This window comes from Gossypium raimondii, chromosome 1 (genome assembly GCF_025698545.1).
Source record: "Gossypium raimondii isolate GPD5lz chromosome 1, ASM2569854v1, whole genome shotgun sequence".
In the NCBI taxonomy this organism is placed as follows: Eukaryota; Viridiplantae; Streptophyta; class Magnoliopsida; order Malvales; family Malvaceae; genus Gossypium; species Gossypium raimondii.
Genome location: NC_068565.1, coordinates 31,254,363 through 31,281,480, shown reverse-complemented (window position 1 = coordinate 31,281,480; position 27,118 = coordinate 31,254,363). Strand labels below are relative to the sequence as shown.

Sequence of the window (27,118 nt, the reverse complement as noted above, 5' to 3'; positions counted from 1 at the left end):
TTCCTATTTTATATTTACAGACTCAGTTTACGGAAATGAGATTTTGAAATCGTATTTTTCGGTACCATTAAAAATCAGATTGTTACAGAAGAATCCCTTTGTCTCGAGACATCGAAACATCAAAGCTATGGATCTAAAACAGGGGAGCTATTCTCGAGAGATAAGAGACCAATTCTCGAGACATTCCAACATTGAGACAAAAATGAAAATCATCATGTCTCGAGACATGAAGGCCATGTCTCGAGATACCTGAATTTTGATCTTTAAGTTTAGATTCGAGTCTTGACTCCGTTTTTGACCCCAAGCAATTTCGAGACATATTAAATGAAGTTGATAGACATCTATAATGCATGTAAATTATTGTGAATGATGATTGATTTGGATTATATGATTACTACATGCTAAACTTTATGAAATTACATCGAGTTAATCAAGGTTACTTCGACAACTTGATGTGACGTGTCACATTCGGATTCAACGACCGAATCGAGTGTAGGGTGTCTCATAAAGTTTCTAGTTATTATTATTTATTTGTGATTATTAATATTTTTATGAATCATTTAAAATTTTTATTTTTTCAAGTTAATTCAACTCATTGAACCAATTTAATAAAAATCAAATCGATTGAGTATCGTCCTTTACTTTACTGTATAAAACTAGTTCTCTCCGGATTGAATGTTCCCAAGTGGACGGGGAAGAAGTCTACCTTTCTATTGGTAATAACGTAAAATTTCTTCAGTAGAAATGGGAAAGGTGAAGTCTTGAACCATAAAAATAAAACGGTGACTCGGTGAGTAGTATTTTATTATATTATTTTTCAACTCTTATTTCGTTTTCCTTTGTTTAGTCCCAAAAGCCCAAAGCCCCAAACCCTAACCCTAATCTCTGCCTAATAATCTCCTTCGACCTTGACCGGCACCATTGTCCCCCTTCCTCTTTGTTTTCGGTACCAATACCCAATCGAATGAAGCTTTCTCGGTAGTCTCAGAATCCTGTCAAGTAAGTCCTTTCCCTGAAACATCCCTAATTTTCCTTTTTTTTATTTTTTTTATTTTTGATCAATGTTCAAACTTTTTGCTCCCAAGGAAAACGATTTGGTGAAGAATCACGTAGTTTGATGTTTCCGATTTCTTGATTGGCTGTCTATAGAGTTCGATTTTATTTTTTAATGCATTTTTACGGTGTTCAATCCTGTTCCTCTTGTTCATCCTTCAGGTATCTTTGCTAGGACCATCGTTCAAATTCTTCCTAGAGCGTTTTCACCAATAATGCAGCCTCCTCCTTTGCCAGTCCCGCAAGGAGCCTTGTCGAGTTCCGCAAGTTTTTCTTTTACTCCAAATCCTCAGTTGGTTCAGAATGCTCAAATTCAACCTTCTAAATCTGTAAGACAATTATAAAAATACTGAATTCTAATTTCGTTTCGTTGTACTGGGCTTAAATTTTCGAAAATTGCCATGCTCATTAATTTTTGGCGTCAAGCTTTACAATTTTGAGAGTTAATAGGACTTCCAGTAAGTGTAGATGGTTTGTAGCGATTGTTTTACTAAGCTTTGTGGAGCCAAGATTAATTGTGTTTGTGCGGAGGAGTGGCAAAGTTATGCATGAAATAATATAAAACAGAGATTTTAATTCTAAAAGATTGACAATTTTGAAGGGGAAGGAGTCGAGGAGGGGCCGTACTTAGAATTTGGCGGAGAACTTGACATATATAGGAATTTGAGAAATTTTATGCCTGGGTGAGGAAGGTGGGTTGTGTATTTGTTTCAAGTTTTTGTTTTTAGAAATGTTCTTGAGCAGCTGTTTGTACAGCAATTATAACATCCTTAAAAATGAATATGTGGACTATGTTACAACACAAGAGACTATTCAGGATAGATCTACAAAATCATCTTTTTTGGTGACTTAAATTAAACAGTATGCCTCAATTTTAGCGTCCATTGTGATCAAATTTCATCGAGTGGATTATGAATGCAGTATTTTCCATACTTGATAGTAATTCATTAACTCCCTAACAAGGTTCCTGTCGAGCATTTGTAATTCTGTGCAGTCTCCTTCAATCCCATTCTCAATTTACTTCTCTTCTGCTTGCAAAATGATGTCCAGCATTTGCTTATGCATCTGCGAATTGGTTCTGTTATGGAGCTGTTTGTACGCCATTGTCTTACAAGTTGAAGTGTTGAACCTTTTTGCTGTTTGCAGGATACGCTAGCTACTGGTACACAAGCTATGGCTGCATCATCTCCATCCACTGTTTCTCAGTCTGGGCCATTGCCTGTTCATAACTCTTCAGAGTTTACAATGAATGCATCTACTACTCCCAGTTTTGCCCCTGTAACTTCAAGGATGCCCACAACTCCTCCTTTTCCTATGTCTAGCGGATCTTCTGGAACTTCAGGGACACCTGGACACCCTGGATCAATACCATCTATTCAGATGATTACTGCTTCTGCTGCTGTGGATTCTCCCTCTTCTGCAGTTCCTGGACCTGGTGCACCTGTTTCATTAAATCCTGCTGTTCAGCAACAAGTATACCCTCCCTATACATCCTTACCTTCTATGGTTTCTTCTCCTCAAGGGTATTGGATGCAACATCCTCCAATGGGTGGTTTTCCAAGGCCTCCATTTGTGCCTTATCCTACTGTTTATCCTGGACCTTTTCCTTCAACATCAAGTGGCATGCCTCTTCCTGCACCATCATCTGATTCTCAACCTCCTGGTGTTAGACCTCTGGGAATGAGTCCATTTGCACCATCTGCTGCTGCTCTGGCTAACCAGTCATTGGCAATCCTGACAGGATTTCCTCCTCAAGGAATTGGTACGCTCAGGGTTTCAATGCTAGATTACTGATCAACTAACAATGTAAGAGCTGTTTAACCTTCATTAATGTATCATGAAGTTAATTTTTTCTTCATTCGTATTTCATGGGGTTCTGCAGATAATAGGAAACTTGTCCATGATGTTACCACCAAAGTTGAATCTGCTGGCAATGAACAATCTGATGTCTGGACTGCCCACAAGACTGACACTGGGGTTGTTTATTACTATAACGCATTAACAGGAGAGTCGACTTATGAAAAACCTGCTGGATTTAAAGGGGAGGTACATGTGGATGTGCATTCATATGTTTTATATTAGTAACTTTGTTGAGGTGTACCATTTTTTTATTGCAAGCACTTAAATTGGCTGATACTGTTTAATACTAATTTCCCAAAAATTGGCTGATTAACCTTCTTTGATAGATGCTCTAGGAACTTTCATTTACATTAAAGTATCCAGAAAAAATTAGAGTATCAAACGCTAATTGTATGATGCCTTGTTAGTTAAAACCAAGATTCCACATTGTTCAATTGCAGGGAACTTATGGAAATGTTGTATAAAACTACATAGCTATGCATATTTGCATTTGTTTGTGCTTGTGGAGAATATTTGATATTTTTTCTTGCTCTCCACCAGTTTTCATAACCGAAGTTGAAAATCAGCTTCCGTGGTTCTTGTATATAGAAAATTTTCTATAACCATTTTGTCTTGGCATCTGGATTTTGGTGGCTTCTTAGATGCTATTGAACTTTTTTATTTCATTTATGTGTGCAGCCTGATCAAGTTACCGTGCAGCCAACTCCAGTTTCAGTGTAAGTTCTTTACTTTCTCCTCCACTATTTGCTGTGTGGTGTATATTAGCAGTCAGCACTGTAATGTTGACATTGCTGAATGGGATATACAGTTTACATGGTTGGTAGAGGGGAAAAAAAAATGAAGCCTCAGTTACCTTCACCTAAAAATGCAAAATAATAAATAGAACTTTTAAATATTCATTTATTTGCTGTTTTTTGGCTGGATAATTTTGTAAATGTCCCTAAAAATAACTGTTATTTGGGAAATATAACAAGTTACTATTTTAATTTTTCTTACCTTACTAGAAATTAAAATTCTATCACCAGTCTTAACTCTTTAAGTATTAGTAATATATACTATGGTCTCATTATCTTAGTTATCTTATATTCATATTTTATAAATATTTGTCTTGCTATGGTAGTTAACTTTTACTTTATATGTTAGTTTTTTATATCTAATATATTATTATGTTATATTATCAATGAAAGGATATAGTATCAGTTAGATGAGTGCTGATTTACATTGGAAATAATTATTAACTGTGTATACAAATATAATTATTTAAGAACATGATAATACATTTTACTGTTTATTATTCTTTTGAAATTTAAGAAAATTTAAGTTATTCTGAAATTCTTTTGAACTTTTATTAATCACTATTAATTAATTGGGCATTACTGTATATCTTATAATTATTTAATTTAAACATTAAAAAAATATTATTATGAATTCTCTAGGTTACAGTATCTCCCCCCCCCCCCCCCACTTATCCTGTTGAGTGCTTTTAGTTCATCATCAGCTGCTTGAGATTCTATAGTACATATAATACAAGTGAATGATCTCTCAAAGATGATTCTTATGCTTATGGCCTGTAAAAGATATTGAGATGTGCTGGATTTTTACACAATATTACAGTTAACCCCTTTTGCTTTGGATGGAGAAAGTCTCATTCTTGGTATATTTTTGTGTTGAATGCCTTGTCTCTTTTTTACAGGGAGCAATTGGCAGGAACAGATTGGGCACTAGTTACCACAAATGATGGGAAAAAATATTACTACAACAGCAAAACCAAGGTAGTTTGTCTAGTTTAATTCACACCACTACCTGTTTTATTCCAATGGGCTTGTTTTATTGAATTGTTTGTCTGAATCTTTTTCGAGATAATAGAACAATACATTCACTGATAGGATATGAATGAGTTTTGTCTGGAATTCAGTGGGCTAGAAGTTAAACTATAAGGGACCTTATGGTCTATGGTTATAAATGAAAGAGTTCTGTTTGGGACTTTGATTTGTACCGGTAGAGCTCTAAGAATCAAGAAGTGGCTGCAATGAGGATCATGGTTGCTGTAAAATTTGGGAAACAGAAGACCCAGGGCTAATTGATATAGTTGTAGCACGATCTGAAAAAATGTTGCTGTTTTAGGGTTTTATTTGTTCAAGAGAAAGGGCTAGCAGTATGTGGCTACAATTGGGAAGAATAGGGTTCCTGAACCTTAAAAGAGTAAAAGAAAGAGAAATATGCAATCAACAGTGATAGTTTCTTTAGGAATCTTTTCTAGTTGTTCAGTCTTATATCTATAAATGTAATATCAAAGAAACTTAAGTTACCAGGACCTTAATAAGTGGAACTATATACAGATTAATCATTAATTGCTTTAGTAGTAAGGTGCGTTGCTGTTTGAAGACAAAACATGATAATTAATGGAGTTGACTTATGTCTAAATTGCCACATTCATCAAGCCTTGTGCATTTTCAAATGAACAGATAATGATGTTTATGTTCTGTATTCCTTTTACCTCCATTTCGCTTCTGATGATATGAATCCCATGTTTTATATTTTGTGCTTATAAAGCCTAGTTTTACAATCACCTTTTAGGATGCAAGTAAACTTTCAAGGAAATAAATATTGGGCACGGTTAACACTGTTAGTGCTCATTGAACTTATTTATATTTCCTAGTTATTGATGTTTTCCCACTTTTCATGGTGTTTTTATCAATCAGATTAGTAGCTGGCAGATCCCTAATGAAGTAACGGAGCTGAGAAAGAAACAAGATAGTGAAGTATCGAAGGAGAATGCAGTGTCCGTACCAAATATTGATGTAGTGGCAGAAAAAGGATCTACTCCAATAAGTTTGAGTGCTCCTGCTGTTAACACAGGTGGTCGTGATGCCATGCCTTTAAGAACATCTGTGGTGCCAGGTTCCTCATCTGCATTGGATTTAATTAAGAAGAAGTTGCAGGACCCTGGAGTTCCTTCTTCCTCACCTGTTCCGGTTGTGCCAGTAACAGCAACACATGAATTAAATGGCTCAAGAGCAGTTGATGTTAAGGGCTTGCAAAGCGAGAGCAACAAAGATAAACTAAAAGATGCAAATGGGGATGGTAGCATATCTGATTCCTCTTCAGATTCTGAGGATGCAGACAGTGGGCCTTCTAAGGAAGAGTGTATCATGCAATTTAAGGTATCTGTAGTGCCATATTTTGTTGCATATTCTAGAATTTGGTTATTCTTGGTTTTATTACTTCTATCCAATCTTTTAGCTGGATTCAATTGGTTTATCATGCAAGTGAAATTCACAGGAAATGCTTAAAGAACGGGGAGTTGCACCATTCTCAAAATGGGAAAAGGAACTGCCAAAGATAGTGTTTGATCCACGTTTTAAGGTTTGTTGAGTCTAAAGATTATCTATTATTTTTCTCTTGGTAGTTAATGAACTTACCATCTGCTGGAATTCCATGAACAGTTTTCAATTATCATGTGAAAATGTTGTTGAATGAGAAAAAAATAGAGCAAAACTAGCCATTGAACCATATGTCAGCTTTAACTATGACAATGAATGGCTTAAGTTTGCAAATGAAGAGATCTTACTTAGCTGTTAATAATTAAATTAACATGTGCCATATCTTTGTTGCCCGCTCTGAGTTGGTAACAAATTTGGTTTTTCCTCTTTGATGTTCTGGTGTAATTTAGGGGAGAAAACAACAATAGAAAGAATTAGGGCTGAACAAACAAATAAGAATGAAGAGGGAGCTCTAGAAAACTTAGGGTTTAATAACCCTCTAGTTGCTTTATATTAATTCAAAGAAAATAACAAGAATCATATTGATGGCTGTAAAACCTAGAACTTAATTATATAGGCTTTGCTTCTTGCAAGTAAATAGGTTTTCTTGCGAATAAAGTTTTATTCTTGCCCTATATTTAAACCCTTAAGGTAATAATCCTAGCCGTCCATAACATATCTAATACTCAATAAATAAAACTGAAATAATAAAATATTATCAAATAAATAAAAGCTCCTGCGTCATCCTCCTTGGCTTGGAAAATTGACTCCAATGAGAACTTTTATCACTTCAGCATAAATTTCTAAATCTACACTTTGCAGCCTCTTCTTCATTATTAAAAACTTTGTTGACTGAACATGTGCCTTTTCATCCAGTTCCCTTTTTAATTATTTTCAATTGCGTCTCCAAACATTGCTTCCGAAGTAACTCCATGTTCCACTGCATTTGAGTAATTCTCTCTCTTTCAGATTCCAATGCATTTGTGTAACTCCATATCCAATCGATGCTGCATGTTTTCATCACATCCCTCGCTAGTGGTTTCAAGTTCCCCTTCCAAATCCTTGATCTTTGTTGCGAAGAACTGTTAACTTTTATGAGATATGTGCCATTTGGACAGAAGATATATGCCCTACTGTAATAGTCCCTTAGGTTCGCTTAGTTATCAATTGGAACAAACTTTGATTCAATTCTTTTCTTCCCTCAAAATCACTAACATCTTCATTAACAGTAGCAAAATGTACTACTTACTTTCTTTTCCATCCCAAAGAATTGTAGATCACAACACACAAAATCTTTCCATGAGAATGGTCAGTTCCTGTTGCAAGGCAGTAAGTGATATTCAAAAGTGGAGACTGCTGGAAATTTGTGGTTGAGTTCCTATAGCTGATGGATGGTTTCAAATCAGTTAAGCAAACAAGTGAGGATGCAACAGCCTTCTGAGTGATAGTGTAGCCTATTGATAGCCTTTTTGCATAATCATTGGCCACGTATTGCTTCTTGGCACCTATAACAACTTGATTTGAGCAATAGCCAAGGCATCTGCCAATGAGTCTTTATTTGGTCCTGAGTCATTCCTTCCTTTGAAAAATTCGAGTTGTCTTGCTGCCAAATAGTGGCCACTCATTCTAATTAAAGCCGGGTTCTTGTAAAGTATCCTATCCAATAAGCATTTGCACGATCTGGTGGAGGTTCATAATTTTCTGGGAATGCTCCAGCAAAAATCTTAGCATATGAGCCCAGTCTAGTCTCTTAGAATGCAGACAACCAACTTTGAGACTCATCTTTTTTTTCATTTAATTCTGTCTTGGTAGTCTATGCTGCCAAAGAAACAATGATTCGATCCCAACCTTTGCACCCAATAAGTAAGCCTACACTGCAGATTGTCAAACGGATCAATTTGCCATCTAATTCTTGGAGTGACACCCAACTCCTCTTTTATGGCTAATCCAAGCTCTTTTGTTACATCTCTTTCCTTCTCTTGAAGAGTCTTGTACTGATCAACAGCCTTCATATTAGGAGCTGTTCTTTCAATTTCCAACACTAGATCATCAATTTTTTGTTTGAATTCTGTCGCAAGCTTCTCCTGATCAAAAAGCCTTTTATCCTGCATAAGCGATCGATTTAACCAACTAAAATCGAACTTCTTACCGGTTGAAGACTCTACTTCCATCAAGTCTTGAATGAGAGGAAGCTCGTGGAGCTCTAAGCTACATGTATCAATAATTTCCCCCTTCTGTTCATCTAGTTGATTATTTTGATTCTCCTTAGAATTTATTTGGTGATTAAGTTTGGGTATGGATGTTGTAGCAGCATGAGACTGCTTCTCCCATTCTTAAATTTCCTTCTCACACTCTTCTGACATTAATTTCCACTCCACTTCTTTCTTCTACTGCTTTACAGCTTAACTACAACCTTTTTTTCATAAACCGATTTTAAATCATTTTCCAAGGGACAGAGTAGGTTTGAGCTTTTTAACTCTTGATTCTAATTGTCACTTAGGATCATACTCGAACCTTATAAATGCTGCCCTGGAGCATAAATGAACTAAACCCAGATCTTAAAATAGATAATTGTTGTTTGGATGCCAAGGAAACCAGTCATGCACTGTCCGCAAAACAAGTTTTTTGCTTATTAGGTGGAGGATGGTAAAACAATCTTGTTGATTAATGGTTGGCGTAGAACCATGTAGAGGCGAAGATTCCCAAGAAAGCCAATCACTTTAATCTTGACAAGTAGCTTAGAAGCATCATCTCATCCTATGAGGAAAACAAGAATAGCTTCATCAGCTTCATGGCAGCAGATATTTATGGATGTGATGTGCTTATATTCAGAATCAATGCTATTTTACTCAAAAAGTGCAAACCACTTTTCTTTCTGGGAATCCAGCTTCTTCTTTGTGGTTTGCCTTTAAAATTGCCAAACATAGATTTAATTCTATAATGAGTTTTTGCAATACACCCTCCAAAAATAACTCTGCTACTGAAAAGTCAACTGAGATATGTGAGTAGTTGGAGCAAATCCCGAAGGTTTAGAAAACAAATCAGCATTGATGGGTGTGCTCATCAAAATAATACACAAGTCGAGATGTTAAGGAAGATGATCACGCGAAAGTATTAAGAAAATGTCCTAGTTCATACCTCTTTCATGAGTTACACCCAGTAGCAACTGACTTTCTCTAGAAATCTTTAGAACCTGATTTCAGCAACAGCTTTCGGAAACTTAGCTTTCTTGTTGAATGCAAGTAGTTTGTTTTGAAAGGTTGCATCACCATCATCCTGTGACTTGCCTTCAAACTGTCCAACTTTTTCTCGAGTTAACACTGAGTTTTTTCTTGGCAGTATCTGATTTGATTTTAGAGATTGAATCGATTCTTTTTATTCCAAAATTATCACCCGACATTGTGTCCCTTGAGGTATCCAAGAGATTTTCAACTTGCCTCCAATCCTCTCCTTTTGAGATTTTGGTTGTCATCATTCTATGAACAACCAAAGATTCTTCTTGAACCAGATAAACATAAATTTCTTTGCTTCAGGATATTCATCATAGTTCGGTTCTGACATGCAACTTCAACGTTAATTCCACCCTCATTTAATTCAAGGGCATGTGGCAACCGATCCTTCAATCCACTTTTTCCTGCAGGGTTTGCGGGTCCAGCATCATGAAAGGGTTTTTTTCTTACCAAAATCTGATTCATCAGCAAGACTACCTTTCAGTATGGCCAAACTGGTTGTGGGAACCTTCTGTAATATTCATCAAGGTTCCCTCTTGTTCCTGTTGCACCTCTCTTCTATCGCACTTCGTATTGCAGCCAGTTCTCTCTCTTGGCCCTGATTTCCTCTTTCTCAACTTCTTAGGCATGCAACCATGGCTTAATAGCAATCCCTAATATAACCCATAGGATCTAAACAGGGTTTGATGCCAAAATTTGTGTGGTTTAGGGGACAACAGCAGCAATATAAAGAATTAGTGTTGAACAAACAAATAGGTAAGATGGAACTCTAGAAAACTTAGGGTTCCTCTAGTTTCTTTCTATCAATTCAAAGAAAATAATAAGAATCATAATGATGGCTTAAAACAAACAACTTATTTATACAGGCTTTGTTTCTTGCAAGGAAAGTTATTAGACTTTCTTCCCCATAAAGTTCTATTCTAGCCCTAGATTTAAATCCTAAAAATACTAAATAATCCTAGCCATCCATAATATCTCTAATACTCAATAAATAATATTGAAATAATAAAATAGTATAAAATAAATAAAAGCTCTTGTGTTGCTTCCTAATGAAGTCATACTATTGAGTTTTAATTTCTAAAAGTGCATCCTGTTGCAGGCAATTCCAAGTCATTCTGCTAGGAGGTCCTTGTTTGAACATTATGTTAAGACACGTGCTGAGGAGGAACGCAAAGAAAAGCGAGCTGCTCAGAAGGCTGCAATAGAGGGATTTAAGCAGTTGCTGGATGAAGCATCAGAGGTTTATTTAATTGCCAAAAACTCAAATGTCATTATTTGTTAGCTATGGTGAAAATCCTGCTTTGAAATTCTGAACTGTAGATTTTTTACAAGCCCATATTTTTCTCTACAGGATATTGATCATGATACCAATTATCAGACTTTCAAAAGAAAATGGGGAAGTGATCCACGATTTGAGGCTTTGGACCGTAAGGATCGGGAGCTTCTATTAAATGAAAGGTAGTGTTACTAAGATAGACTCGTGATCCTTATTTTTCTTTAGTGTGTGATCTTTATAGTTGATGCAGAAGGTTGGGCTTTTCTCTCTTTTTAATTTTTGCTGCTAATTGTGCCATCAGATGCGCCGGTTACTTGGTTATGGTAGCCAAGTTGCATCTACAAATGCATGCTTAAAGAAATTAAGTGTTTGGGTCTTCATGAGTTTTTCTAATGGATTATAATCTTTTGTACTAGTCAAAATTTGGCTTAAAGAATTTGAATTGCTTGTTGTAGAACCGGGATGGATGGCACAATTTTCTCATTTGACCCTTGCCCTGCTCTCCTTATTTTCTCCCTTCCTTTTTAATCTCTCACGTTTGACAATTAACATTTGGCAGTCAAGCTTTTCTTACCCCCTTTCTCTCTCTCTCACACACACGCACACAGACACTCATGCAAGCTTATGCATGTGTACCTTTGTGACACACACACCTCTGATCTGGCAGGCATGTTTGAAGATAATAATGCATACCCAGAGAGATTTTTACATGTCTACTTGAGCATTTGTGTTGCTGCAGTTTTAATGAGGGAAACTAAATCTGTTTAAGAGCAATTGTTGGTGAGAAAGCAGATTTGATAAGATTGTATGGAGTGATACATCTAGGTTGCAGTTTTGTTACCCGGTTGATAAAAGTTTGATTATTTTGAATTTGCCGGCTGAAGATTCTGTTTAGAACAAATTTAGAACTTATATGGGTATAAAGCTTATAATAATAAAAACGGATGCTGGTTCTATTTTTAGAAGTGTCTGGCACTAATGTGAAAGAGGTACTCTGCTATTCTTCTAAGACATCATTGATGTTGTGATGAGCTAGACACTGAAAGCTTGTAGCCTTTATATTCTACTATTAGCTATTATCCTTTGGTTCTTTGGTAGATTTGTTAAACGTACTCTCTTCTTTCTTTTTCCCTTGTGCTTTCATTTTGCATAGAAGTAAGATAAATGTCCTAGTTATATCTGCCGCTCATATCCAGTTTCTTGTGTTGATCTCCGTGTGCGACATGTGTTGTGCTATTACGATCACATATGTATGCTTTGATTCCAATGCTTGTTTGAATTTATGTTGAACTTGTTTGGTTGTCTCTAGAAAGAAGAGATGGTCTAATGATAACATTGAAAGCAACCTTTATCAGCAGGTAGTAGGCTAGGGACCAGATTCTATGATTCAGTTTGGGTGTGTCCTTTAGCCCTTTATCTCTTTTGGTTTGAATGGTAAATGCCTAATTTTTTCCCATGTACTTATATCATACTGGTTACAAAATCTCGCTGCTTCTGTCTCAGGGTTCTTCTTTTGAAGAGGGCTGCTGAAGAAAAGGCTCGAGCTATACGTGCTGCTGCTGCTTCTAGTTTTAAGTCCATGCTTAAAGAGAAAGGAGATATCAATGTAAATTCCCGTTGGTCCAGGGTATGTGCAATTTAAATTAGGTTATTGGTTTTTCTTACCTTCTGGAGACTGTTCCTCAACATTAAGCATCTTGCATATCTTATGTCTTATTGATGGGAATGTACTTGTCAGATCATTCTTTCTTAAGAGGTTTTGCATCTTCACTGGTTGCTCATGTTTGTGTGTCTGCACACATGTAAAAGAGAGATTGGTTCTTATTATTTTCAATGAATACGATGGTAAATATGGCCCACTTTCTTACCTTTGCTTTTTGTTGTTTCAGGTGAAGGATAGCTTAAGGGATGATCCTAGGTATAAGTGTGTTAAGCATGAGGATCGAGAGGTTTTGTTCAATGAGTACATATCTGAACTAAAGGCCATAGAAGAGAAAGCAGAGAGAAAAGACAAAGTGAAAAAGGAGGAGGAGGTATAGATTCTCTCTCGCACTCTCCCTCTCCCTATCTATCCTTTCTAGCAAAATCAGATTTGTATTTTAAGTTTGTTCACGATCCATTAGTTCTTGCGAATGCAGAATTATTCAGCCATATACTAACAGTTTTGGTTTTTTTCTGCTTATAGATGTTTTGCATATGATGTTATGATGGATAATTTTGAGATTATAGCTTCAAAACTTCTTAGAAGAAGACTATTTTTCCAAGGAATTCTAGTACCTCAAATTTCTCTTTCATCTAAAAAGAATGATAGGATCGGCATTTTTTAAAGTTAATTTTTAGTGGTTATTTTATGGCATCACGTTCTCATGTTAAAAGATATGCAAGGCTGTGACATTTCATAATTCCACATTAGAAACATGGCATTACAATGAATGAAGGGGAGAGACGAAATCTCATAAAGAACTGGCGATTGATGGACAATTCTTAATAGACATGTCATTACAATGGATGCAAGGGTGAGATAAGTTCTTATAAAAACCTTCTAGCCATTGGTAGACCATTTCCACGTACCAGGCTTATCTTCCGAAAGCAATAGAAGCCTTTGCTCACTCCTTAGGATTTTCCATGACATCAGATTTAGCTCTTCCAATTATCTTTTGTAGATATTTTTTGTTCTATTCTTACAGCCACATCTTTTACTATTTATATTGATGTGTGACTCTCTCTCCCTGTACATTTTGCATATGGAACTTCCTATTTTTGGTTCTTTGGTGGTGTTTGCTTGTGATTTTTTGATGTTATAGATTGTTTAGTCATATTTATGATTGGATGGTCTAAGAAGTGCAATTAGATGGTGTCTATAATATATGAGGATGCCCAGCTATGAAATGGCTGAGCAACGAACAATTGAATAAAAAGTTTCTGATATGTTCCAAGATTATACTCTATAACTTTGTGAATTCTACTTGCTGCTTGTCTTATTCCTTTCATCTCGGCTCTCTTTGCGTGTTTGAAATCCTCTTCCAAGCATAGTGTGAAATGTCTTCCAAGGATCGTTTGATATGTCGGTGGAACATATGGCCCCACTCAAAATTATGCTTGTGTGGAATAGCCAAACAGTTACTTTAACAAGTTAGACAGAAGAAATTAAAGAGCTCATCTCAGAAGCTTCCTAAATGATAGATCCGTTATATGTAGGAGAAGGCTGTTCTTTTTATACCTTATGTCTTGCAACTATAGGCAATGTGAGAGCACGGTTATGTCATTGTTATCTATTGCTTTGGATTTGTTATTTGTTTCAATAGGACATTGAAAAAATATTAGAAAAGATATCCACGTGTATCCAGAACTGCATCAAGTAAATTTGTTTGCCTTTTATTAATCCAGGAGAAACTGAAGGAAAGAGAGCGAGAGTTGCGGAAAAGGAAAGAGAGAGAAGAACAAGAAATGGAAAGGGTGCGACTAAAAGTTCGCAGGAAGGAGGCGGTTGCATCTTTTCAAGCTTTGCTTGTGGAAACAATTAAAGATCCCCAGGTATGCTTTTCTTTAACAACATATTTCTAGATGATACAATTCTAAAACAATTAAATATGACCTTAATTTGATGTTGAATGATTCAGGACTTTCTATATGTTACTATTTCTATCATGGCATTACTAAACTAGAAAAATATCCGCTCATTAGTGTTTGTCTGTTTTATTATCATTTAAAAGAAAATTTCCTGATAACATGAATTAGGTCCCTCATCTACAATACATCAGATGCAATTAATTTTTTCACCTTTTCCTCTGAAGTATGTATTTAAGCTTCTAAGATGTTTAAGATCATTATTCTCAAATGCTTGGTTTTGTTGGCTCATTTGGAATTTGTCAAGTCGTTCATGTCTTTCTATTGATTGTTCTAGGCATCCTGGACAGAGTCAAAGCCTAAGTTGGAAAAGGATCCTCAGGGACGTGCAGCGAATCCTGATCTGGATTCATCTGATATGGAGAAGCTCTTCCGTGAGCACATAAAGATGCTATTTGAGGTAATTTTGTAACTAAAATGATCATCAATATTGTTATGATTTTAACACTTATGCCATCCTGCTACTCCCATTTACAGTTACTGCTAAGTAATACATGTTTTACATTAACACGCTAGTAGTGTTCTCTTTGTTTACAAGTTGAAGAAAGGATTGGACATTGTAACTTTGAAGTGATTTATGCATAAATTGTTTAGGGGATTTTAAATATTTGTGTTTGACATAACCGTTCTATTTGGCCATTTTGTAGAGATGTGTGAACGACTTCAGAGCTCTGTTAGCAGAAGTCATAACTCAAGATGCAACTGCTCAAGAGACAGAAGGTGGTAAAACAGCCCTTAATTCATGGTCAACTGCCAAACGTCTTCTGAAGCCCGATCCAAGGTATAACAAGATGCCAAGAAAAGAGAGGGAAGCGCTGTGGCGTCGATACGCAGAGGATATGTTGCGAAAACAGAAGTCGGCATTAGATCAGGAGGAAGAGAAACACACTGATGTGAAAGGCAGAAGCTCTGGTGGTGATTTTGGAAGATATTCGTCAGGTACAAGGAGAACTCATGAACGTAGATAGTTCGTTTTGTTGGGAAACTAGGCATTTGTAGAAGTTACTGATTTTTAATATGTATACATATATAATGAGTTAGGCTCTGATTTAGTTTCCCCCTATGCTATTTCCCGTTGAAGGAAAATGGGTTTAACCCATGTATTTATTTATTAGATAATCCATCCATTGATTTCTAATATTGCGTAAAATGTTTACAGTTTCACTAATCAGAATTTGTATCTGAGATCCTTGAGTTAGCTGTTCTGATACATTTCAGGATGTGGATATGAATCATGGAAAAATATTTAAACCCCAGGTTCGATAAAAAAATTCATTTAAAAATACTTGCATATCCTCTCAATTTTTGATAAAAATACTCTATTAAGTTTGAAAATTTAAGGATGAATTTCCCTTGTTTATGTTCATTTTATTCAATATTTTTAATTGAAGTTGTCATTAAATTAAATTGTAAACTATGTTGTGTTTTAATTAGAGCATATTTTAAACATAATTAATTTTAGGTTAATATAAGAGTTCGTTTTCAATAAAATAATGTTTTCTTGTTATAGACTCGTTTTTTTATAATTTTAATTTAGGAATGATTTATATGAACGTGCGAGGTGTTGTGTATGTACCTGGAGCATAGTTACATGTATGGGTAAAGGAGGTAGATCGAAAGTTACTTCATATTTGTACTAGTGCGGTTGGAGGGTCTTTTTGAGCCATTGATTGTTTCCAAGAAAGATAAAGAAATGTGAGTTTAAGAAAATTAGTAGAGAGATGAAGGTTAACTTAGTTACCATCGATTAATGGTTAGAAAGTTTTGAAACGTAATAATGACCTCTCAAATCGGAGGAATATTAAGTGTATTATTTTGTTTTAACTCAAACAAAAGAATATAGCTGGATTCGAAGAATAGTATACAAGTGTAAAATAAACAAGATTCACGTCGTATAGAATTCATCAAATTATGGGAAGGAATATGAGAACATGAGAGTGGAATCTTATCAAGAGAGGAATATTGAGCAAAGTGATGGTGGATGATAGGTACTATTGTTGGATAAGCAATTTAGAAAAGGGAGAGAATCATATTTTAAGAATTGATTTGGAAGTCGACAATTACTAGTTATAGTTAATATAATCAGCATTTGGATTCGATGAGATAAACATTGGTATGTTGAGTATTCTACAATTAGAGTTTAATAAATGATTTGAAGGAAGTTGGAAGGATTAGAGTTTGGAAAGAATATTTGGGAACAACATGGGAATAGAATATTAAAGTTTTGTAATAGTATAAAAATTGCGCTTGAGTATTAAGTGTATGACGCAGTGCGTTGAAAAATATGGAAATGATAATTTTGTGCTAGAAGTGTTCACTCTCTAGCCACCAAATCTGTATAGAGGTAACTTTCATGTTTAAGGTGTTAACAATTTATTGAACAATTTATTTGGACTATGATGAATATATGGATGATATCTAGTTCATTATGAAAGATCATATCACTTGAGGAATCATAATTGGTGATTGGATTGGATCAGATTACCCATGCCAATCCCTCACGGACATTGGATTGGATTGGATCAGATTACTTAAGCCAGTTTCAAGCCAATAATGGACTTTGGTTGTTATTATTATAATGTATTTTTGTTTATTTTATTGCTGTACTAGTGGGATTCAGATAGATCTTTATATGTTAGCAAGTCCCAAAATAATCTATATAATTGAGAGACTTGTATAGGTGAATGTACAGAAAGAATTAAGCACTTGATATGTTCTTTTGAGGAACTTTATTGTATGAGTGCATTTTGATAATAAAACCTTTGTGTTGTGGTTTTACTTGTTGAATTCACAAGGGGTGAATTTAGTGGTGAGAGTATTGAAGTCTTTAAGGTCCAAAAGTGAGAAATTGTCACAGGGTGTGATAGATTAGGATCACTTGTTGTAATTGTTGAAAAGAGTGGATATTTATCACTAAGTTAGGTTCCACAGACGTAAGGAAACCAAATTGCGTAAACAACTTCCTGGTGTTTTGCGTGTTAAATGTTTTTCATATTTGGTGGTAAAGGAATGCCCACTTCCTTGGCACTATTTCACTGAGGTAATTTATTATCAACCATTGTTTAGTTTCATCAATTGGTATAAGAGTTTACCACTTAAAGTAGCTAATAAAGATCTATAGTGTTGCTAGAATTAAGTTATGAAAGGTTCATAACATGCATGAAGGCCTATATAGTCGATGGGAAAGCAAAGCATGTTGTGTGACTGGTTGAGAGTCACCCCAGATAGACACTGAGAGTGGTAGAGTTGTCAAGCCAAAAGCATAATAGACTACAGAGGAAAAAAAACTGGCTAATGCTAATTCAAATGCCTTGCATGTGATATTTTGTGGTGTTGAGATGTAAGAATTCAAAAGAATTGCTAAATGTACTATTGTAAATAATGCTTGGGATATCTTGGAAATTGCACATGAAGGAACAACCACAATTAAGAAATTAAAAATGCAAATGTTGACTTTGAGATTTGAAAGCTTGAGAATGCAAGAGTAAAAAACAATTGGTGGGTTTTATGCGAAGTTGTGTGACTTTTCAAATCAAGCTTTTGCCTTGGAAAAAGAGTATTCAAATGCCAAACTTATGAGACAAGTGTTAAAGTCTCTCATTAAGAGATTCTCCATCAAGGTCACAACCATTGAAGAGGCTAAGGATCTTGAAAGATTGGTCATTGATGAGCTCATTGGTTCCTTACAAACCTTTGAGATGATTCTGGATGGCGCAAAACGCAATAGAGGTAAAAGGGGCAAAAACATTACGTTACAAGTTAATGAGGAAGTGCCAACTTCCCAGAATGCTATTATAGAAGACCTTTAGGAGCAAATAGCCTTACTTAGAATTTCAATAAGGCTTTCAAGAAATAGGCAAAAGGATTTAAGAAGTTAGAAGCCAATGCCAATATTTCCAAACCTATACAAAAGAGAATTGTAATCAAGGAAGAATATGAGAATGAAAAAAAGAAGGGTGTACAATGCTATGAGTGTTAAGGATATGGTCACATCCAATCCTAGTGTGCTTACATTTGAAGAAGAAGAAGAAGTCACTCTTTGTAACTTGGAGTGATTAGGACTCTTCTAGTGGATCTGATTTAGAAGAAGATAATCAAAATTTCATTGCCTTCGCTGTCAGTACAATATATGATGATTCTGATGAAAATGTCAATGGTGGGATTGATGAAGAATTCTTGAAGACCTATAAAGTAATGCTAGGTAAATGGGGAATGGTGTGTAAGATTAACATATATTTATTTTAGAAAAACAAGGATTTAAAGGACGAGAATGTAGTTTTGGTCAAACAAGTGGCTACTAAAGAAACACTTCTTGCAAAAGAATTGAATAGCATGGAAAAAATTAAAGAACTTGTTGAAATTAAGCTTATGCTTGAAAATTTATCTTCCAGTAGCAACAAGCTCAATGAGATATTTGCTGCTGGAAGAAGAGATCAAGGCAGGGGATGCTTAAGCTTTGTGAACAAAGGTAAATCTATTGAAGAAAGCACTATAGTGTTTGTTAAAGCCTCTAGATAATAAGAAATTGGTGACTACTTTAAGCTAATGATAGTTAAGCCATTAAAGAAGGATGTTCACACTCACAAAGTGATATGTCACTAGTGATGCTCCAGGCCATATAAGACCATGCTGCTTCAAGATAATCAATGATCTGAGATGGAGAAATATAATGCCTAAGAGAGTTCCCACTCCCTATGGCACTATTGTTGGAAAAGTGCAGAATAAAGTATGGTTGAAGAAAGATGCCAAATGTTTGTCGGTTTTTTATCATTCATTGAAATCAATTGTTAATGGAATTTAGTACTTTGATAGTGGTTGTTCACGACACATGACAGGTAACTGGATCTGCCTCACTAAATTTGAAGATTGTCCTTTGGAAGAGTGACCTTTGGTAATGGAAAGAAAGGTTAGATACTTGACAAACGAACTTTGAATGTGCGAGGTATACCTCGATTGAAAATGTTTTGTTGGTAGATGATCCCAAAGCCAATCTAGTGATTGTTAGCCAACTCTATGACAAATGTATGGTTGTGAATTTCACTAAAAACAAGTGTATTATGACTAATGATACTACTAAAATGACCATAAAGGTTGCTTGTAATTTTGATAACTATTATAGGGCAATGCAAGTTGTTTAGTGCAATAAAGCTACAACTTCAGATTTGGAGCTTTGGCATGAGAAGTTTGGCCATATACATTTTAAAAATGTGTAGAGAGTGGTTAGGTATGAAGTTGTTCGATGGATTTCTAAGTACCAAAAGATGACTCATGTTCAGAATAAGACACCTCTTGAACTTATGCACATTGACTTGTTTGGTCCCATGCAAATAGAAAGTCTTGTAGGCAAAAGGTATGCTTTTGTATGTGTTGATGAGTACTCTAGATACACTTGGAGTAAGATTTTTTAGAGAAAAATTAGATGCTTTTGATGATTTAAAAAACTGCGCATAAGACTAATGATTGAATAAAGAAAGGTCATTGGCATGATAAAAAGGGTTCGCATTGGTCATGGAAGAGAATTTAAGAATGATGAATTTGGCCAATTTTGTGACGAACAAGGTATAAAACACGAGTTTTTAGCTCTCAAGACATCTCAGCAAAATGGTGTAGTGGAGTGTAAGAACAAGACTATGTAACAAATGGCCAGAGTAATGCACAATAGTATAGACATTCCTCATCAATTTCGGGTTGAAACAGTCAACACTACGACTAATGTTATCAATGTGTGATGATCAGACCAACGACACATGCAGCCTTATATGAGTTATAGAAAAGGAAGACGCTTACTGTGAAGTATTTCCATGTTTTTGGAAGCACATGTTACATCCTGAAAGATAGAGAACACCAAGGTAAATTCGACTCTAAGTATGATGAGGGTATTTTCTTTGGTTATTCCAAAAATAATAAGGCCCATAAGGTGTTCAACAAACATACTTAAAAGGTCATGGAGTCAACCAATATGGTGGTTGATGATGTTGGAGCCCATGAAATGTGCAAAAATGATGATGAAGACAAAACTCTAGATTTGGTGCCTTAGGGAGTGCCCTGGGTACTGGATGCTATAACAACCCGAATTAAAACAACAAATTAATTAGAGTTATTATCTCAAATAGGCTGATACTGTCAATATACAATTTGAGATGTTAGCTATAATCCATGCCATTAAAGAATTGGTCCCTATAGATTTGCTAATTTAACTAATCTAACCTTGTTTACTTCTTTACAAAACTTAATACAAAATCTTCCAAATTTTACTCCTTGAGGCGTTGCCTCTACGGAAGGCCCTCCATATACTAGAATGATATCCACACTTCTCTTGCATCTGGCGTCATCTGGCTTGGTCCCTCCACTCGATTCTCGCATTAAAGTTTTATCCTGCAATAAGCAGACGATTCATAAGTTCAAATGAACTTGGTGAAATTATGTAATTCAACCTAAAACAAAATACAAGACATCCAGAACGTAGTCTTAAAAAGAGATTTAAACTCCTTAATCATCATGGATGTTTGTAGATTTTAATGACGTGGTCGAAATCTTCCCCTCTCCCTACAACTTACCACTGACGGATTTCTTCTCTATCTAAGTGGAACGATGGAAATGTGCAAGTGTACACAATTGTAACAAGTAAAAAGTGACAAGTAAATGTCAAGTTAACCCACAGGGACTGTGAAAAGAATTATTTATGAATGCAATTGAAAACACTTTGGTGAAGAAAAATATTTTGATTTTGAGAAGTCATTAAAAACTAAGCAAATTAAAATAAAAATAAAAGTTCCAACGCACGATTTCAAAAGGATTTTAATCAAGATGACAGAATTGTGTTAGATTAATTACATTTCTTGATTTAGAATTACTAAACTCATGTTCATGTTGTTACGAATAAATTCACGGCAACTCGGTAATTTGCTAATTACTGCTCATACGAACCTATTAAATTAACTAATCTCTTGAACATTTTACAATGTCAATTCAAACAATTAATCAATCTTCATAAGCACATAAAAGATTAAGTGAGGTAACAGTGTATTCCTACCTTGAAACAGTTTAATCACAATAATCTTGCAAGTTATGCAATGCTAATGTATTGTCTAATACCGTCGCTAATTTAACCCTCAGCTACCTTAGAAGATTAAACATGCACTGATTAAGTATTATGTCAATTAATTACAATTTCAACATGATTAAATAATTAATTCATTAGTTACCTTACAATTGTAATGCAAGAATAACTTAATCATGATTTTACTTAATCAAACAACTTACCAAGGCCTATAACAACACAAACACAATTTTAATAACTTAAGTGGACGAAATGTTATCAACCTAACATAAATTAAATTTAATCCATATTAATTAAATTAAACATATCAACATAAAAAGCATTCATAGATATGTTCATAACAACAACAATAAAAATTAAAGGATAGGGAACTTGAATCAAATCGGATGTTTCTCCGAAGCTTGACTAGGTTGCTCCGCTCCTCCTTCTCTGCTTGTTCTTATTGAACCAAGGCTTATACAAGCACTTGAATGCTGCTTCCAATGGTGGTTGAAAGAATTTTTTCCAGGAGGAGAAATCGGAAAGGGAATGGAAGGGAAAAAGAAGAGCAAAGGAAGGGTTTCGAAGAGAGAAAAGTGAGAGAGAAGTGAATAATGAAAGGATGAGAGGTGTGTTTGAAATGAACAGTGGGGTATTTATAGGTTGATTAGGCTACTAAAAATAGAAAAAATTAGCAGCCATAGACTCCCCCCATGGCCGGCCACACATGTGGCAAGTTTGAAGATTTCAAACTTGCTATTTTTAGGTAGGGGCAATCTAGAAAAGCTTAATAAGTGGAGGGGTTTGAATGCAAATTCAAGGAAAATTCAAGGGCTATTTTGCAAGCCAAATAATCAGCTAAACAAGCTGACTGATTCAGCATGTGGGACGGTTTTGGGCAGCCCATTGCTCGGTTGGATCGATTTTCTCGGTTCTGCTCAACTAGGCCTCTTTTAATAATTTAATTAATAATAATTATTTAACCCAAAATAAATTGGATTAAAAATAAAATTAAATATATTATGAATTAATATTAATAATTTGGATCATCTTAGGCTGAAAAATTAATTCGCTTCAATGCTTCAAAATCGCTTCTCAACTTTGTGCTTCCAGTAGTGTCTGCCGAGCCAATTTTCGCCCTTTGTGTGAATCTGTCAAAAATAAATCAAAATTAATCAAAATTTATTATAAAATTAATTAAAATTCAACATGTTAATAAATTGAGTAAAATTTAATTATTTTATAATTATTATATATTTTTCGACAAGAATTACTACGAAATTGCATGAATTTGAGTTAAAAAGGGCATGAAAAAGTGTGTATATTTTCGTGTTTCCACTAAGACATACGTACGTGCTTTACAGTGACGACCCTCACTGGTATGGGCCTGATTTCTGCCACATTCCAAAGTTTCCTTTATCCCTTAACTCATTCCGTATTCTCGATTAACTATGTGGCTAAACCATCTATTGGGTTGCTCTATCGTTGAGGCGGCTTTACACTTACTATTTTGTCTAGACTAACCATTCGTCTTGTTCCCAATTATCAATTGATTAATGGTAACATTTAATCCTTACAAATCCATATTCTCTATTACCTTCCAACGATATTTTGCCCCTGAGTCTTTGGCAAACTTCTATGTGGACTACTATGGGTCACTTATTCCTAGTTAAGTTACTCACCTCTTAGTAGATGTTTGAGCCTTCTCCGCTACTTATCTGTTCGGGCGATCAATATCTTCTAATGGTCCTCAGTGGACCTACTAGGAGCTAGATGCCCTTTCTTACCCACGTATCCTTAGTTTTAGGTTCTACTCGAACATTTCATGGTAATCATCAATCCTAGCTTATTAGTCGAACCTGAGAACTCATACCCGAGTTGTCAAGCACACCATTTCCATCAACCTTGCTACTCTCTGCTTGAGTTATACCTAAATTTTCTTTTCCTCATTCAAACAACTTTCAAGTTCCTTTTCCTAACGGGCCTTTACTTGTTGCCATAGCCGAACTTTGACCTTGCACAACCCAATTCTCATATTTAACATCCTAGCAGACTACTTCGTGTTTAATGTCTCATTGGAATCTCCCATGTTTAAGGTCCTGTCAAGGTATCCCGTGTTTAATGTTCCATCTAACTATCAAAGAATGCTATAACATATTTTAGCTATGGTCTTAGTCTTATTTATCATGGTGCCATAGCATTTTTTATCCATGGTCTTACTCATTTCCGTAATGATGCCATAGCGTTTTTCAGATATGGTCTTACTCATTTTTATCTTGATTCAATAACATCTTTCAGCTATGGTCTTACTCATTTTAACCGCATAGTCTCTGATTGATCCCATGGCTTAGCCATGACCTTTTATTCACCCTCCCCATCACATTCCATGCATTCCTCCATTCTCTATCCTATACCTTGATGCTCGAACACTGTAGTGTCCCCTCCACAAGCCCGGAGCTTTGCCCATCACGGTTTGCACTGAACAATACCATATGTTGGTATCTAATAGAATTATCCCTTTTTCCCATTCCTAACTTCTTCTAATACCTTTTATAATTTTCCCTTTCTTATGATACTATTACATTTATGCAATCATTCAACATACTTAGTATTTAAAGGTTGGAGTGCAGAAACTCACCTTGCTTTCTTGCCTCCTTAGCTTAGCTTCTCCAAATTCCAGTGCCTCCTTCATCTTGGTAGCTAACCGCCTATAAATGTGTTATCATTTATTGTTAAATAATACATAAAAATATAAGAAATTAAGAATGGTGGTGTCCGCAAGTGTACGAGGTCAAATTGTAATATAGTTTAGTACAACAAAATACCTTATAAGTATTCCGAGGATTGTACCTAAGGGAGGATGGAATAAATAATGAAAATGCTTTTTACAATAACATGTCTAAGTAGCAGTAATTATTTTTTATATTACGATTAACCATAAAATAGATTAAGAGGAATGAAAAGAAATAAATAACGAGAAATAAACAAATAAACTAAATTAATAAACCAATCAGGAAGATTAACTTGCTTCAAGGTTTGTAACTAACTTTAGATTAAGGTTTTGAGTTGGATTAGTAATAGATTAAGTAATTATTACCTCCTGGCCTCTAATAAAATAATCCGTTGGTTGATACTCACTTATCTCCCGACCTCACTTTCTCAATAGGATAAATTACAATTTGCTCTGTTCAACTTATCTTTCGACTTCATCTAACCTATGATAACTTATTAGGGTTGTCAAGCCTAACAGTTTAAGAAAATATAATTTATACCAACTAATCCCTCTCGAGAAACCCCAAATCCTCCATTAATCACATCCCCATCCACTCGTTAATCTCCCCAAAGGGATTTAACCACTCATGTTATTCACAATTTCCCTCTCAATTGAATAAAACATGTAAAGACACGATCGATTCAGAGAAGAAAATAGAATTGAATAGTCGTGGATTGAATATTCAATGGGGAACGAAGTAGCAAATCTATTAATTGGAGAAAGAAATAAAATGAATGCAAAAGAATATAAACTGAACTACTTATATTAAATAAACAAACTCTTGAATCAAAATTGATTTCAAGAGGAAAACAAGAAAGTAGTAAAAAGCCTAAAAGAAAATAAACTAAAACTACTTTTAAGCTATGAGGGTTTTTGAAGGCGTCTAGGACGACTTGATTACATTCAACCCATAATGTCTTATTTATAGAGGTGTTGGCAGCCCAAAGTAGGTCTTCAGCACGTCGTAGGTCTCTTTATAAGTTTGGCTACATGGACAAAAATAACCTTGATAGACTTGGGTAGTACACCAACGTGTGTCATGCCTCACGCCTTACGTGGCGCGATGACACCAAAATTTTTCCTTGTGTCGTTCGTTTGGTGCTTTGACGTCTTGGGAAGCTTGTGCATCACTTGATATTTACTTCCACGTCAATTGGGCCTTTATATCTCCATCCTACACACTCAATTGAACCAATTAGCACATCCTAAGGTCCGTTTTGGCTTATTGTGTCACAACACCTACAAAATGTGTTAAAAAATTGTTTTTATTAACTTTATTCCTAAGGCCTAATAACTGAAAATGTAAATTAAAATCCTAAATTACTTTATTTTTTTAAAAAAATTATTAAGTTTTATTCCTAAATTGACTACTACATTTGACGACAGGTTAGGAACTAAGCATAACAACCAATGTCTCTGTTAATCTAAAGGTGTTCATCCCTTAAGACCCAGATTCGACAATTACTAGAAACTTTGAGTTTTCTTACTGTACTTTTTTTCTTCAATCCTCAAGTTTAGAGGGTTAAGGAAACTTACCAATTCCCAATCTTCCTACTTCTAGACTTAAATCCGCATGATGGCTGCAACATGCAAAACTTCCTTCAACTGTATCATCTTCTTCTCCAGGGCAACTGAAGAAGACAATGCTTAGAGAAAAAGGTTTGGGAAGCAGAATTAAGAGAAAATTCATTCATGCATACACACACACACCCCTATATATATACTCCCTCGACATGGTCTCCATAGACCATTGCCTCCACTCAATCGTAATTTTTAGGTCTCTCACTTTGAAGCCAGCTGGTTATATCTTAACCAAATCAGGGTTGAGATACAACTATTCGACTTTTGGCCACTAATTTTTTTTCTAATTTCCCATTGGATCGTGACAATTGACTAGTCCTTTCAATTAAATCCTAACTCTCCAAAATCCTGAGTTAATTTCGGTAATTGGGTATTACAACTCTCCCACCCTTAAAGAAAATTTCATCCTCGATATTTCCCTTCTAACCTAATCTTTTCAAGTTGTTGTCCACTTTAATTTCTTTTGTCTTAGGAGATTCGCTACACATTTAAGGGCAGTTGCATCTACCTTCCTTAGGGAGAATTCTGCCCTGACATCTTAAATCTCAGCTGGTTCTTACTTTGCTCACTGAGCTCTCCTTGATTCTCTATAGGAGGCTTTACAGCACGAAGACCATTTCGTGGTTATTCTGGTAGATTCTTACTTGAGCCATCCATCCAGTCGTGTCATAGTGTATCACGATCAGGAAATTTCAGGATTAGCATGGGACATATGGTGGGCACTCTATTAATGGTCAATTTTGACGGATATTTATGCCTTTCTAGTTATCAAAGGGTTTAAGAAACCCTTTCCAGAAGCTAACTGGTGTCGTTTCTTGGGTGGGAGATCTGAACCATTTATGGGAATTTAAATTTGAATTTTCCACGATCATTTGATTATTTATAATGGTGGAAGATATAGAGGATAGGAAGTTTCCTTCGCTATAATTTAGGCTTCTCCTTCCAAATATTTTTGTTGACTTAAAACCTTTAGCGGTCTTTCTACCTTTCTCCCCTTCCCCACCTATAATTTCCTATCTACGAATTTACCATTCAGGGCATTACTCGCCTTCTATGTGGCTGCTCTTTAACTTTTTGCATCTAACTGCCTGCAACATCCTTATTATGTCTTGATTTAGGCAATCATCTTAAGGAAAAAGAAGGGACCCCCATGATTGGAGTTGGAAAGATCATGGTGAAAATAGACCTTCTTCTATGTGCATGCATAGGTCAGTCAACCAAAAAATAGTATGCCCGTTGAATCACCGTTTTACAAATGTATGACCACTCGTGAGGACATGTTCAAATCGTATCATCTAGGGGAATCATATTGCCAAATTTTGCCTATGATTTTGAAATTTTGGAAAAAGATTGCTAGTTGAGTGACTCCCAGGATGGTTCATCCTCCTACTGTACTTACTGGAGGTAGGCTTCCAT

At 35.4% G+C, this 27,118-nt stretch overlaps 1 protein-coding gene across 1 annotated transcript; it reads left to right on the top strand.

Annotated features, from left to right (window-relative positions):
• The first annotated feature begins 802 nt into the window (after nucleotides 1–802).
• Nucleotides 803–15,507, top strand: LOC105785582 (pre-mRNA-processing protein 40C). Its single transcript, XM_012611692.2, has 15 exons — nucleotides 803–999; nucleotides 1,216–1,382; nucleotides 2,200–2,815; nucleotides 2,936–3,099; nucleotides 3,592–3,629; nucleotides 4,607–4,685; nucleotides 5,616–6,077; nucleotides 6,196–6,279; nucleotides 10,506–10,646; nucleotides 10,758–10,864; nucleotides 12,186–12,309; nucleotides 12,572–12,715; nucleotides 14,070–14,216; nucleotides 14,587–14,709; nucleotides 14,957–15,507. The coding sequence occupies exons 2-15, from the start codon at nucleotides 1,269–1,271 to the stop codon at nucleotides 15,275–15,277; spliced, it is 2,664 nt and encodes an 887-aa protein (XP_012467146.1). The 5' UTR covers nucleotides 803–999; nucleotides 1,216–1,268; the 3' UTR covers nucleotides 15,278–15,507.
• The last annotated feature ends 11,611 nt before the right edge of the window (nucleotides 15,508–27,118 follow it).

Coding starts and splice junctions, on each gene's coding strand:
- LOC105785582 (XM_012611692.2), top strand. CDS start 1,269: ATGCAGCCTCCTCCTTTGCCAGTCCCGCAAGGAGCCTTGTCGAGTTCC. Junction 10,647..10,757: donor TGCTGGATGAAGCATCAGAG/GTTTATTTAATT, acceptor TTTTCTCTACAG/GATATTGATCATGATACCAA. Junction 14,217..14,586: donor AAACAATTAAAGATCCCCAG/GTATGCTTTTCT, acceptor TGATTGTTCTAG/GCATCCTGGACAGAGTCAAA.